The sequence below is a fragment of the Choristoneura fumiferana genome, chromosome Z, assembly GCF_025370935.1.
Source record: "Choristoneura fumiferana chromosome Z, NRCan_CFum_1, whole genome shotgun sequence".
NCBI classification, from domain to species: domain Eukaryota; kingdom Metazoa; phylum Arthropoda; class Insecta; order Lepidoptera; family Tortricidae; genus Choristoneura; species Choristoneura fumiferana.
In genome coordinates this window covers 27,354,822-27,369,831 of record NC_133472.1, presented here as the reverse complement: position 1 = coordinate 27,369,831, position 15,010 = coordinate 27,354,822, and the positions used below count along the sequence as shown (strand labels likewise).

Below are 15,010 nucleotides of genomic sequence, written 5' to 3'. Positions count from 1 at the left end.
CGAAAGAAAAAATCATTACTCCTTTGAGGCGGTATGGCGGCCATTTGGAACCGCCAGAAAAGTATGGCATGGTGTATTTCGTGAATGGCTGCTACTCGACGATGATTAGCTGTGCAAAAATTAGCCTGGAACAAATGGTTGAATTGTTTTCGCGTCGGTATGGCGGGTTGTAAGCCACACCGGAGAAGTATGGCATTACGCTACCGCCTACATCTTGTTTTATCGACTATCGGAAAATACAATCATTTTTGTGGAACAAATCGTTATATTTTCGTTATTTATCCGACACGTTCGATTAACGCCCACGCGATTGGGCCACCGGCACCAGCGCTATGACCATAATTTTCTTTTTTTTTTCATTCCGTAATTAGACCCCTGAAGAACCGCCATACTGGTACAAATGATCCAATATTTTGTGTCACCATCTCCGGGTCTATTAGCAGTACATTGTAGTACGCGAATAGAAAAAAATATTATTGTACTCACTTAATAGTAATACATACTACTTATAATTTTATCAGCTTATTATAATTCGCTTACCATATCGGCAGGGTCCGTCTGATGGCACACTTGAACAAGATGATCTAGCTGATACAGCAGTTTTTTACTCGTGGAATGAACCTGAAAAAATCGCAACATTAAGTAACCCTGTCAAACCGTATAAGGAATGGCGTAATTAATTAGTAAGGCGTATATCTAGTCTATCTATGTATATAGACATACACCATATTTTACATAACAGAGTTTGTTTAGTTTGTCTTAATAAAAATCATATATACGTCACGCCACTAATTGCAGATAATTAGGGTGACTGTTTTCGGGACATTCAAGATAGATAAAAAAAACTTACATTTTGCTCTAATTATGCGATGAAGCTTATTAAAATTGAATCATTTCTGTGTTCGATTCAGCAATAATTTATTTGGTAACACATATCACCGCTTACTTTCTCAACCTCGTTGTATACAACATATCAACACTCTATCATACTTAACATGAAAGTGATTCTAAAGCAATTTAATGTGGCCAGATAAGAGGTCCCTCCCCCCTGTAAAATCCAAAATCTTCAAACTCAAAATGTGTTGGGTGAAAAAATTTGAAAAAATTCAGGATGGTAGTAATATGAAATTTACAAGGAAAACTATAACGGCTAAGATTGCTTGAGAATTATTAGTAGTGTAAGAGTAAATAGCAGCCTAAGGTATAAAATATTCCTAAACTTGAAAGATTCCGTACACAATACGAAATCCTTAGAAAGATATTACTTGATTTTTTCGTAATGGCTACGGAACCCTATCTTGGGCGTGTCCGACACGCTCTTGGACGGTTTTTTTTTCACTGAACAATCATGTACACCGTGTTATTTTAGATTTCCGTTATCTTTAAGAGAACATTCAACAGCTTAAATGAAGTTCATTCCTCCAAGTCACTAATAGCCTAACTCTTACTACTGAAAACATAATCAAGGATGAAGATAATTAATTATAGACAGTGTAATTTATGACGCTTTTTTAAAGTCCGTCATTAAAGTGTTTTGATGCATACATATTTAGCAAAATAAGGTTCAAAAAGTAAGTTTTTTTTTGTCAAAGTGGAGGGATGTCAAGAAAAATCCGGTGTATAGTGTTGAGCGTACCTCAGTGTAAGCCTGGCACATGTGCTCATAGAGCTGTCGATGGCGCTGCGCGTGCTGCTCGAGCGCGCGCGGGTCCCCGCAGGGCGCGCCGCCCTGCCCCGTGGCCAGCTGCAGCGCGACCGCGCACTGCGCGCCCCAGCCGCCTACGGCCGACGCGTACGCCTCCGCCTTGTGGTGGAACACCACCGACAGCGACAGCACCGCTGACCGCTCTTCGAGACCTGCGGTACAGCCAATAAGATAGACGAAAAACTTTTGACCAAGTAATATTGTACGAATAAAGATAATTAAAGAGAAATAAAGCCATGGTAACCTAGTGCTCTGACGCTTTTGGTGATGGAAAACAGATGAGAAACTTGCATACACCTGCGAAGAGATTCAATGTGTGTGTAGTTTCCAATTCAACCTGAACACGCGTGGAGCTTTCTGAGATGAGGCTTATATGCCCAGCAGTGGGGCGTATATAGGAAGAAGATGTTGAAAGAGAATTCAATCGCTTTACATGATATTCAAATTAAGACAATAAGAAATGTTTGCTACCGACCCCCGGCTGGAAACTTCAATACTTTCTAGCTTGGTACTTACGCTTTGGAGAACTTCTATACCAACGAAAATGAGTGGGTGACAAATAGGGATATATTGAATACGTATTTTATTTCAAAGAAATCAGTTTTACCTGCTGAAAGTTGTTTGTAAGCGCGTTCCAAGCGGTGGGCCAGGCCGGTGATTTGTGCTTCGGCGTAATGCCGCTTGTCGGCGAGACGCCGCGCGGCCGTCGTCACCCGCGCCACGCTCGGCCGTCCTCCGCCCGTGCACGCCGCAGCAAACCTGAATAAAAATAAGCATTTATCTACATCCATACCATAACTTCCCTATAATATGTTCAGAGACGACAAGCAAATGACCTACATTAAGAAACTTCTATCTGTGGTTGCATCTTAATGTTTACATTATACGAGTAGTGTCGGTAAGCGACACTTTAATTACATTCAAATTTCGAACATCTTAAAAAAAAACAAAAAATATGTGTGGTTGCGATAATCGAATTAAGGTAAACGTCCACTTGTCGGTATCGTACGCATCGGACGCATCGCACGCAACGGATCGTAGTATTCTTTGTATAGAAACTCATATAAGTGCGTCCACCTGTCCGCATCGTAAGCATCGCACATTTCTATAGAAAGCAACAAATCCGATACGTCCGAAGCGTACGATGCGGATAAGTGGACGCCTACCTTTAGTCGATTTGTAATTTTATTCAATAATAAAATTATTGCTCCATACATTTTTTTGAATTGCGAATATTACAATCGATTTGAGAATCGACATCGACTCAAGTCTAGATTGTTTATGAATTAAAAAAACTATAACTGACACAGTCAGTCATTTAATGAAACTGAGGTTTTATGCCTGCCTACAAACAAGAACCACTAACTTGAGAAATTACCTATATCGACGAAGTGCTTTAAGGACCCTCATTATGTAACATTTGCATAAACTACTACTTTATTACGAATGTCTGCTACGAAACATATCTACTATAATCCTACTATATACTCAGCAGCACAAAATTTGGCTACTTATTACTGCATACTTTTGAGAGCCAGATTTATTGCCGCTCAGTATACAAATATTATAAACGTGAAAGTAGTGAGTGTGTGTTAGTATGTTTGTTGCTCCTTCACGCTAAAACTATGAAATAGCTGAATGACTAGAATAACACACAGGAACCTTTTTTTATCCCGATATTCCAGGGTTAGAGACATAAAATTTGGCGCCGGTGTTTTATATGCAACGTTAGTAAAATCCAGAATGTAATTTTAGGGAATTCCCGGAATTTCGATTGAACTGTCGGACCTAATGGATTAAGCGTGCGAAGCTGCGGGTGAAATCTAGTTTATATCAGGGCATTTTTACTTTAAATTAGGTAATTACAGAATTAGGTCATCATCCATCCCAGCCTATATACGTCCCACTGCAGGGCACAGGCCTCCCCTCAGAATGAGAGGGCTTGGGCCATAGTTCCCACGCGGGCCCAGTGCGGATTGGGAACTTCACACACACCATTGAATTGCTTCGCAGGTTTGTGCAGGTTTCCCCACGATGTTTTCCTTCACCGCAAAGCTCGTGGTAAATTTCAAATGTAACTCCGCACATGAATTTCGAAAAACTCAGAGGTGCGAGCCGGGGTTTGAACCCACGACCCTCTTCTTGAGAGGCGATGGGTCAAACCACTAGGCCACCACGGCTTACAGAATTAGGTAATCCTGGGTTATCCTTACTCAGAATCACGAGCACTATTGATTTTGACGAAGAAAAAAAAAACGTCCCCAATTTTCCATAAAAATTAATTTGTGTCCATTTCGTAACGACCCATATAAACTGTATGAAGAAAAGGTCACACAACTGACAAAAAAATTAGGGACACTTTTTTCTTCGTCTACATCAACAGTACTCGTGATTCTGAGTAAGTAGAATGCAGAATTACCTAATTCTAAAAAAAAGTTTTTTTCGCCAATCAAAAGTAAAACTGCCCATCAACATACCTGGCATGTTCCTCTTGATGACGTTTAGCGCCCGCACAGGAACGGCCGATCTCAACATACGTGGCCAAGAAAGCAGTTCTGTGATTGACGATCCATTCGAGCATCTTTTCGCAATCCTGCTCGAAGAGTCTCAACTGGAAGCACTGGTCTAGCTGTATTTTTTTGTGCTGCCATAGTTTGTGCGCGTGCGCGTGAGCCGAACGGACTGCTGTGAGCTGCGCGCGCACCGCGGCCGGGGAGCCGCAATGGAAAGCTGCCACTTCGCCGCCGCTGCCGCTCGCCTCCGAACATGCCGCCTCAGCTGCTTCCAGCCGCTGGAGTACTCGCTCTCCTGTTATTATAACAAACAAAAGCTGTCAAAACAATAAATGTATCACCTTTCATAACCAAAAACCCTTATTTGCTTGCTTTGCTCGAACTCTAACAAAGAAATAAGTCCAACTAAAACTTATTTATTCGCATCTTTGATTGCGCGATTAACAATGTCATATCATCATAAAGAAAACACTTTTATACATGAACTCGACAGATGATGTAAACTACCATTATCATCGGAAAACCACAATAAGCAATCAAAGCACATGTTGTCAGTTCCTTCATCGCGCGACACTACTGACATTATGCCTTACAGTTTTACCGCAGTTATGAAATAAACCAGTGACGTGAGTAAGTGAACTGAAACTGAAGTTATACAACCAGTCACAATTTATTCAACCAGTTAATTAACCGGCTTTGAGGCTACTCAGCCGTGGAAAACACTAATTCTTGCTATGTTTTATCATTCGGGATTTCTTCTTGTTTATTTTTGTTTTAAAATTTTTCTACTCCTGTACTTTTTTGATAATTAAAGGTCCATGAACACAAATACAATAAAGATTGGTTTTTGGAATCTTTTTGTATTTTTTATTTCAATTCCAAATTTTTTGTTACTTTTACGGTCATCCCGTAAAACCCATATGGATATATGTGGATTTGATAGCACGCGGCACGGAAAATAGGTATTCTTCATGGCTATCTTGTACGATAGACGAAAGTAAGACCAAATGTTTATTAAGAAATTTTGTCCTGAATAATAATCCTATCAATTAGTATAAGAAAATAGCGAGTGTTTGTTTTTTTTTTTAATTTTAGTTGGTTCGAGTCCCGGGCGAGGCAAACCAGTTAAAGAAAATCTTTGAATGCAGTTTTGTTTCTTTTTAAAAATAAAGGAATGTCTCCTTTAAGTAAAATGAGCCAACTTAAGGATTCAAGGTAGTTTCCCTCCAGGGCCCGACTTATTTTTCCACACTGTATTTTGAATACATAAGAGTTATTACCAACATTACATTGAAATTATTTCACAACATTTTTATTCAGTTACCAATAATTATTCAAAAATAAAATTTAGTATGCATATTTTGTAAACAAAGAATATTATATTTTACTAGGTACCTATGTTAAGTCCTAAATTGAGCATTTTCCATTCAGTTCAAGTGTTGTTTGTCATAAAAGTATTAAAAGTGACGCACCACTGGCAAGTTAGTGTGAATAAAAAAAAAACTAACCATAAACAAAATAATTATATCAAATTTCATTCCCGGAATGGGCGGGAAACGTAATTCACTTCATTCATATTTCATACCGTATTGAATGTTTTAGCAGTGTCACGTAGATAAGTTATAAGTTAGTAAGTATAAAGTCTTTAGCCTGATGATGATGATTTAAAAGTAGTCGTAGAAAAAGTATAGTATACAACGTTGCATAACTTGGTCTTAAAACGCTCGTGGCGTCTTTCATAGCGACATTTGCCTGCGGCTCATATCGCTACCCACGCCAAACTCGCGTTTTAAGACCGTTTATAAACAACTTTTTATTAGGAATCAGTTCATACAATAAACCTCAAAATATAACCCTCCTTTGGACGTTCGGTTCGGTCTCAAATACACTTCACACACATTTTTTAGCTCTTTTTCCCAAAAACTATACCCGTGCGAAGTCGGGGCGCGTCAACGTAGAGTAAAATTGTATCTCATGCTTTTTTGTTTTTTAATTCGTTATATCTTTTGAATGGAATGTCTAATTCGAATAATTCAAAAAGTAATCTTCAGGTATTCAAACAGTCTTGAATACGAAATTATTTATTTGGATTAGGATTAATGCGAAGGTATGGATAACGTGGTCTAATTTTGGTCGGCATTTCTATCAACTTTTAAAACGTACAAGTAGTTATAGTGACATAACTACAATAGTTGGACATATGGCATCGCGAAGTTTTTTGTAGATATTGATATATTCCTTAGTTTCGTAGAACATTTTTAGATAGAGGAGAGAGAGAGAGAGAGAGAGAGAGAGAGAGAGAGAGAGAGAGAGAGAGAGAGAGAGAGAGAGAGAGAGAGAGAGAGAGAGAGAGAGAGAGAGAGAGAGAGAGAGAGAGAGAGAGAGACGTACCTCCTACTCTGTCGACTTTGTTGTATTTTTAATACCTATATACTGACACAATTTTAAAGGAAAACAATGAATATATTTCTGTGGAAAATTAGGCATTCTCATATGTCTTTCATGAATAACAGTGTTACTCATACAAGTAACTTAGAATAGGTATGAAACGGAAAACACCTCAGCTTTCTTCTGTTCATCATAAATACACTCATTATTATAAGTAAAATGGTGGTCAACAATTTGTAAAGTTCTCCAGCACTGGAAAACTAAAGTGAAATAAGTAATAAATCAGCAAGGTGCGATTCAGACTCACGCACGCACCGACGATTCCGTACAATGTATGCAGTGTAGGGTAATTTTAGATTGGTTACTGACAGTATGATTTTTTAGGACTTTCCATTTTGGCTGTGCTGTAAGAGCTAACAAATTTCATGTTTCTAAGAGAACTCGAAGTATTCTACATATACCTACATAGGTTTTAACTCCATGGCAATATGCACGTGAACATGTTTTTCTTTCAACTATGCTTTAATTTCATCATAACCGCACTAATACCCAGCACAAAGCGGGACGTTTCTGCTCTAGAGCAGAAAAAATGAAAATGAACTAAAAGAATTTCCTTGCGCACCCGCGACCTTACGATTGCTAAGCTTATGCAAAATATGCGTCTTCATGCAGTTCCTCCACCACCACACCACACTGACGCGTTTCGAACTCAACCAGAGCTCATGTTCAGAGTAACACAACCATACACTATGTTAGACTTGTTAGACTAACAAACCACAACCACCATTTTAATTTGGCACTGTAACTCCCCAAGTACCCACATATATTTTATCAAACAAAACAAAACTATCCACAAATTATTAATAAATTTTAACCGTCCTTCAAAACTACCTTGATTTTTATTTATTTACTGTCAAGGCATGTTTTATTAACTACCATCGCTGAAATTAGATCCAAGCCGTAGCAAGGGAGATGAAACTATATTTACCTGCTTATTAATAATAGACCCCATACTGTTGTACCTAATTATCTCCATAGATTCTAAAACATCGAGACGAAACCCCTTGCCACAATAATGTAACACTTCATACGAATCTGGGTCCGATAAAGAATGATTTAATTCTAACAGATGTTTGGCAAAATTCGATCAATCAGGATGCTCCAAATCGGCACTCAGTGCAGTAATAAATAACTTTCTGCTTGGTGCAACAATCTACTATTGTATATCGACTGTATATTTTGATTGATATCATGATATCAATCAATTTTAGCTTGATATCTTCACACTTTCCTAAGAAAAAGGGACCCGATCGGCGGATGTTTTTTATCCCCGTGCCACTGCAATAATGTAATATAAACAAACCATAAGTTTTTCATTTTTAATACAAGCTTTTTTTTGCTGACTGTACTTTTAGTTGACTGTACTTGCATTGTCACCCAAACTACATTTTGCTATTTGATTGATGCTATTAACCGTTGAAGAGTTCCGTCCTGCAGAGACGATCCTGACTAGACTACCAGGATGTCACTACTAGATTATTGTATTATCATGCGATTTACAGAAGTAAGTATTCCAAATTTCAAGTCAATCTGCAAGTTGGTCAAATTTAACTTGCAAGATTTGATTACAGACAGACAGACAAACAACAGGACAGGTGAAACTAAATAAAAGCTTGTAATAACTTGTACATACCTCCATACATGAACCCTGAAAACAATACTTATTTTTTTGGGGAGATACATAAAAAAACTTTATATATTCGAGTGGATTCCCACATCTGTCCTCTTTTCAATGTATTCAATAATCCTTTTCCACTGCCTGACGAAAATATGTATTGACGCTAAACTGAGACTAAACTGTTATTTGAACATGACCATAAATATTTTTTGAAAATTAGGTTTGTATATGGACATACTCACCTTGTGCTTCAAGTTCATCCACAGGCACTTTGGCCAATCGCTTATTAATATCTGCGTGTGCGTCAATGGCCCGGCGAGCACCTGTGACGTCATCTGCAAAGTCCGCTCTAGCGACATCCTCTTGCAAATCATCAAGTCTATCCAGGAGCTCGCCAGCCTGCCACATTAGCTCCTCTAAAGCCTTAAATGAAGAAAAGTTTCAATTAAGTATAAAAAAAACTGAGTTGAAATTATTATTTAGGAACACCATGTTACATTTAATTATGAAAGTACTTACTAATCTCAGATCTATCCATTGTGCATGATCATATTGGAGAGTACCATCTAAATCTGGTGTCAGTTGTGAGCTATCTACGACTTTTGGAAGTGCTTCTAAGCTAATCACAGTTGCCTGAAACAATAAATGCAGTATTCTTAAATATCTTCCTGGACCTAGTTTAAGATTCCAAATAAATCACTGTTGCAGTAAAACTTACTTCAAACTTGTACTTATGAGCTCCTATGGTTGTACGTTGCTTTTGCCAAAAATTATCAGGTTTAACTACAAGTGCTTGATGGACGGATGACGAGAAGTGCTCTTGGAGAACTTTTAGGATTGGTTTGATTGCAGCCCATGCAGAGCCTCTCATATCAATTAAAATTGTAAAGCCATGTGACCTCACAGCATCGCTAGAAAAATACACAAGCATCCTTTATTAATTGCCATCAATTTAAGACATATGATATGGGTAATTCAATACAAATTACACTGCCATGCATGCTGCAACTGCAATGCATGTTTTCTACAGGAAATGACTTAACAATGAAGTTTCAAACTACACAGCTCATTCTCATAATGCAACAAGCTATTGTTGATTGCCTGCAGAAAAGGATATGACCAATTAGGCAGTAGCTTTGTAGGTACTAGAATCAAGACTGGGCAATAATCTATGATCATAAAAACAATTAAGCTTGTAGACAAATTGGATGTGCTAGTTGGCTTGTTGTACCAAAAATAAATTGATGATGTTACCTCTCATCACTTTCATTAAGCTTAGCGAATATTTTGCTGCAATACTAATTTAATTTCTTCCAAATTCGTCTATCTAGTTAAGACTAACTAAACATTTTGCATTTATAATGTTAGTAGGATAAAAAAGGATGAAGATGTGTGCATATTTGAAAGTCACTAAATTACCTTGGTATACTGATCAAGTAGTGCAAAAGTCGTCTGTAGTCATCTGGCGCAATGCGGTCGCGGCGTGAGTTGGCCGGGAACCATATGATAGGCCCCCCGCGACGGTCGCGGCCGCCAGTGAGCGCCGCCACGCGTTCGTGTAGCAGCGGGAGCACGTCGAGCGCGCGCGCGCCGGCCTCCATTGCTGCCCCTGCTCAGGGACTGGCCTGAAGAAGCCTGCCAGAAACACACATGGGTAACGCACTTTATTCAACAAGCCAATCATATGACAATTAATTGGGAACATATTTGTTATGGACACTGACCGCGATTTAGGTAGGTTTACATTTGAAATTGTTATCATATTCTAATATTTTGTTTGAAGTTATAAATGTGAAAGTTGTAAAAAGTGGCACCCTTATTTATTTTCTACTCTTTTAATTCATACTGTAGTTATTTTAGAACTAATCTTTCAGATAATTGAAAAAAGTAAAAACAGTAACTTATATATTATTATAAGGAAATATTCTTAAAACATCTACCTAAATGCCTTAGTTGAGAATGAAACATCAACATTATTAATGGTGTGTTCCTAGTAGTTCCATTGACAGAACTATAATAGAGTTCTGTAATAGTGTCAATGGAACTAGTGGGAAGTAATTGATGACAAAATAAAACTGACAGGGAGCAGATAATCACAGACTTTACTATGTCATTAAATAAAATTAATTAGACATATTTTCTACTCAATACTGTCAGTATTTAAATTAAGGTCAATATCTCTTAGCACAAATTTCTAGTACCTAAAAATTAATAAAATTAAATCATCACAGCACAATTGCACACATACTGAAATTAGTGGCACTATTCGTATGGCAAACAACTTTATCAGACCACAACACTGTTCTGTCACCTTAAATTTTACTAATAACTTACTTTAGTGGTTTAATTAGATAATCAATAGCTTTCCAAATGTTTGCCCATATTTAAAAAAGAGTTTAGTCTTATAACAATGTGCCCTTGGCCACAATTTAAGACCAAGTGAAGCATTAAGTTGTTTTGAGTCCAGTTTTAATTTCCAACACAAATAAAAGGCATTACCACTACTATTTCATTCCCCCCCCCCCCCATTTATGAGTTCATATGCAATACATTTATGAGAATGAATGAGTCAATATTTAGGCTCCTTTTGACTTTAGAAAGTGTATCTCTTCAGTGAAGATGTTTACCTCATGAGTCACACACATGTCAACACACTGTAATTCACAGAAGGCATTAAGGTTTAAAAGAAATAATTCTCTCTAAGATTCATATGACATGAGTCTAATTTATAAAAAAACATTTCTTTATTTTCTTCGAAGAAGCTCTAAATATACATACCCTGGCATTACTTGTTTTTCAATTATGTTAACAGGCTAAGTATTCTCAGGTTAGTAAGTGGTAAAAACCGGCCAAGTGCGAGTCGGACTAGCGCACCAAGGGTGTCGTACAAATTATTAGTAAGCTATTAAAAATATTTTTATTATATGACGTAACTAAAAATTTATGCTTTTCGCAATTTTTCCTTAATTTGTGCTATAAGACGTTGCTTTGTACCAAATTTCAAGATTCTGAGTTCACAGGAAGTACCCTGTAGGTTTTGATTCCCTTGCGAATGTCGAAAATTTGCAGCATAAACGGCTTACAAGTTTGATTTTTTCACAGCTCCAAGGGACAGTAGACCTGAGTATTTGATATAAATTTGAGCTTGATACCTCCTCCACGCATTCCTGAGAAAAAGGATCTTGACAGACAGACAGACAGACGAACAAAAAGTGATCCTAGAAGGGTTCCGTTTTTTTCCTTTTGAGGTACGGAACCCTAAAAAATACAAACATTGGAACATAGAACCTCCTCCTTTTTTGAAGTCGGTTAAAAAGCCTAATCCTTTTTTATGATATATAAGTATATAACCTTCTAACCTTACTATTATTGTTATCTTTACTTTTGAACATTAACAATGAAATTTCAAAATTCTACCCTATGTATTGACAAAGACATATTTACCTGAATAAACTAAACAATAAATAAATAAGATATTAGAAATTCTCAATGAAAAAAGAAGACTAGCAGAACTAATACTAACTACTTCACTTAAGTAGCTAAAAACAAATTGTGTACAAACATAATAAATGTGTTGAAATCAACTAGTATTTTTATTTCATAGATTAATTGCTATAAAAATCAATTAAGAAGTACCTTAGAATTAGACACATGTTTTGAGTATGACATATACATTGTGGTTATTGATGTTTACAGAAATCAATAAGACCAGCATTACCCAAATAATGTACTAATAAAGCAGTAACAGAAATATATAGTTCACAAGATAACTTATATGTTAGTCCAAACTTAAGTTTCTTTGTGGTTCTCGATCAACGCCAATAACCGACAATGTACGGGAGTATTTTGAGCAAGTTACAGATGGTGTTATGGCAAAACCTTGAAAATAAATCTACTGTATTTTCAAGTATAAGCCAATATAAAACCTATGGCGCTGCACATCCTAAAAACCAATTGGAATTGAGAAATCGCAAGTGAGAAATAATTGCAGATACGTACGTTATACTTACTAACTATGGTCACAACAAATAACCTCAGCCATTATTTCAACTAACCGTGGTGACTCAATGATGTCTGTTAGTCTGGTATAAAAGAATCGGCACGCATTATTGTCACTGTTCTTATTTTCGTTTAAAACATTTGTAATAAAAATATTCATTAATTGAATGCCCTTATAAATTTAGTAAAATACACACAAAGCAGAGCATAATGACAAACTGAATGAACACCTACCACCACCACCACAATGGCGCGGCGATAGGGTTGTACAACACCAATATTTTTACCGCTAAAACCGGTAAAAGTGTCAGTGAGGTGTAAACATTTTTGTTTACACTTCAGTCATAAGAATGCGCACTCTTCATAAACAATCATTTTAATACTAGATTGGTATAAAATAGTAACCCTGTAACTTTAAGACATTTATATTTATATACGGAGTATAGAGTTAGGAGAACAATCTCATAGGACGAAAAATTTGAAAAAGTATTCAGCTCTAAGCGCGAAATATAAGTTTAAAATACCTCCATATTAGTGCTAGAATAGCAAGTCTAAAATATTTTAGTAAATATATTATATCATGAATCCTGAAGTAACTGCTGTGAGAACACATAGACAAGTATTTAATTTTCATGATCTAACAGTTTATGCTCTGAAAATTAACTCCGTTTGAGTTTAAAAACGCGTCAGTGTTGTGTGGTAGTGTAAGTATCATTAGCATGTAAAGGTATAGTTGGTTTGTGTGATTTTGATTTTTATGTGTTCTTACCAGTGTTGCCAGATCTTTTTCGAATAAATACCGAACAGTGAGCAAAAAAAACGCTTCCAACGCGCACGAAGCGGCAACATAGATTGTCGATTGCGTAAAATCTCACAGTTGGATCGTTTATTAGCTAGAAAACATTATAAGAAAAAAATACTGAACCGCCCACACTTCTATTCTTTTTCCGCTCTGCTTTCAGAGCATGACATGAGTGCGTGTGAGCTAACTTTGGGGGCGGCAGACGTGAACTTGCCTTCGAAATCCAAAAGCTTAATGGTTACTTGACCTGAAATGTATATTTCAGAACCAAATTATTATTATTATTATTTTAAAATTTATGACGGTGGAAGCATTCTACACTTCCACTGAACGTAGATATAGTTTAGATATAGTTAGTGTTTAGTATTGTAACTAAGGGACCCCATACATCCCTGTATTTCTTTTATTATTATTTTTTTTTCTTTAATTGTATAATATCGTTTTAAAGTATTTTATTTGTAATTATATTTTTATGAAAAAATGACTTTCTGCCAAGTTTCTTGCGGCGCATTCTTCTTGGCAATGATGGTCTTTCCGAAAGCGCTGGTAGTTTAAAAAAATGACGTGTAAAAGTGCCCATTGCGGCCTATTTACTGAATAAATCATTTGAATTTTGAATTTTGACTCTTCAAGGCGCATCAAAATTCATGTAGTAATGTGTGAAAGTTGATGATGCACTTAAGGTTATTTTTTATAAATTTGGTATATTATATAACATTTTTGTCAGTGCCCATTTATCTACAGTCCAGACGCATCAATTTTTGGACCATTTTGACCAGATTGACATTGAATATAATCTTCTAACATTTGAATTTTAACATAATCTTTAACATTTGCATTTTGAAGATAAACAAAAAAGATTTTATTTATTTCTGATAGCTCAAGTATCAAAATGATTTAAGCCGGACTACAATGACAGTATGACAATTTTTACAGTCTCAAAAAAGATACCAGATTAAATTTTCGAAAAAAATGCGTGGACAGCTTTCGCTGCCCAGTCTAACTTTATTACCGATACATTGCGTGCCAAATTAATTTGTATGAGAAAACAAAGTCTTTTTTTTAACTAGAAATACTAATTTACGTTCATTAGGGCTTATGCTTTCAGCCCTTAAAATATATTTTCTTATGGCATTATAAAATACGAGAGTGAAAGGGACGGTACGATATGAACTTCGACTTTCGAATTTCGTAGTAGCCCCCCTGTTCTAGATCGTCTTGGACTTTCTTCAGATTTATTTATATTTGTTGATTTCATGGCAACCAAGTTAGAAGGTGTCTACCATGCTTTTTTGGACCGGCCTATTTGAAAACGACTCTATTGTTAATGGCGTAGAAGCGTGTTCAAATGTTTTTGATCAAATTTTTGCTCACAAGCTTATGTACTCGACTTTACATGGCTGAGCCTTTGTAAAGGTGCGGCCACATGCAGCCGCTCGACGCTCGTTTACAGCGTCAAATTTGATCACGTAACATATAGCGACAAAGCTCAAAATGATGAGCTTTATCGCTGGAAAAAAAACCTATTCAAATTTAGTAAAAACACTGTTATATTTTGTTTTCATTTACTCTAATTTCTTTTATTTGTACCACTGCCACGACTGCCACTAAAAGAGGTCAAGAAATCAGCTTCCAACGCCATGATCATTCCTGCAAGCAGCTATCTTGACGCTGCTGTTCAACGCGGCGACTTGATGCTACTTTTTTGAGTCGCGGGAAATTCTAAATCACTTTCAAAATGGGGTCACGTGGCCAGGTTTATCGCTGCAAACGAGCGACGAGCGACTGCATGTGGCCGCACCTTAATGAAATGTGATTTTCCACAGAAGTCAGTTTTGTGGAAGCACTTTTGCCGATTGCTACCGGTTTTTAATTGAATGGTACGGCATTAGCTTCGTGTGTTTATTGATTTTTTGACATTACTA

General features: G+C 36.7%; 1 protein-coding gene across 7 annotated transcripts in view; it reads right to left on the bottom strand.

Annotated features, from left to right (window-relative positions):
• The window catches only part of trio (trio Rho guanine nucleotide exchange factor), a 142,843-nt gene extending 130,325 nt beyond the window's left edge, over nucleotides 1–12,518 (bottom strand). For 5 of the 7 annotated variants that reach the window (XR_012451900.1, XM_074094949.1, XM_074094978.1 and 2 more), the window contains exons 1-9: nucleotides 12,284–12,518; nucleotides 9,704–9,919; nucleotides 9,003–9,195; nucleotides 8,804–8,917; nucleotides 8,527–8,707; nucleotides 4,183–4,513; nucleotides 2,313–2,464; nucleotides 1,637–1,857; nucleotides 541–621 (exon numbers count right to left, since the gene is read on the bottom strand). Coding sequence is in view for 6 of the 7 variants with exons in the window: in XM_074094949.1 (XP_073951050.1) it covers nucleotides 541–621; nucleotides 1,637–1,857; nucleotides 2,313–2,464; nucleotides 4,183–4,513; nucleotides 8,527–8,707; nucleotides 8,804–8,917; nucleotides 9,003–9,195; nucleotides 9,704–9,885 (1,455 nt within the window). In the remaining variant the exon portion in view is untranslated. The remainder of the gene's footprint in view (nucleotides 1–540; nucleotides 622–1,636; nucleotides 1,858–2,312; nucleotides 2,465–4,182; nucleotides 4,514–8,526; nucleotides 8,708–8,803; nucleotides 8,918–9,002; nucleotides 9,196–9,703; nucleotides 9,920–12,283) is intronic. The other 2 variants (XM_074094965.1, XM_074094957.1) reach the window with 2 other exon arrangements.
• Between the last annotated feature and the right edge of the window lie 2,492 nt (nucleotides 12,519–15,010).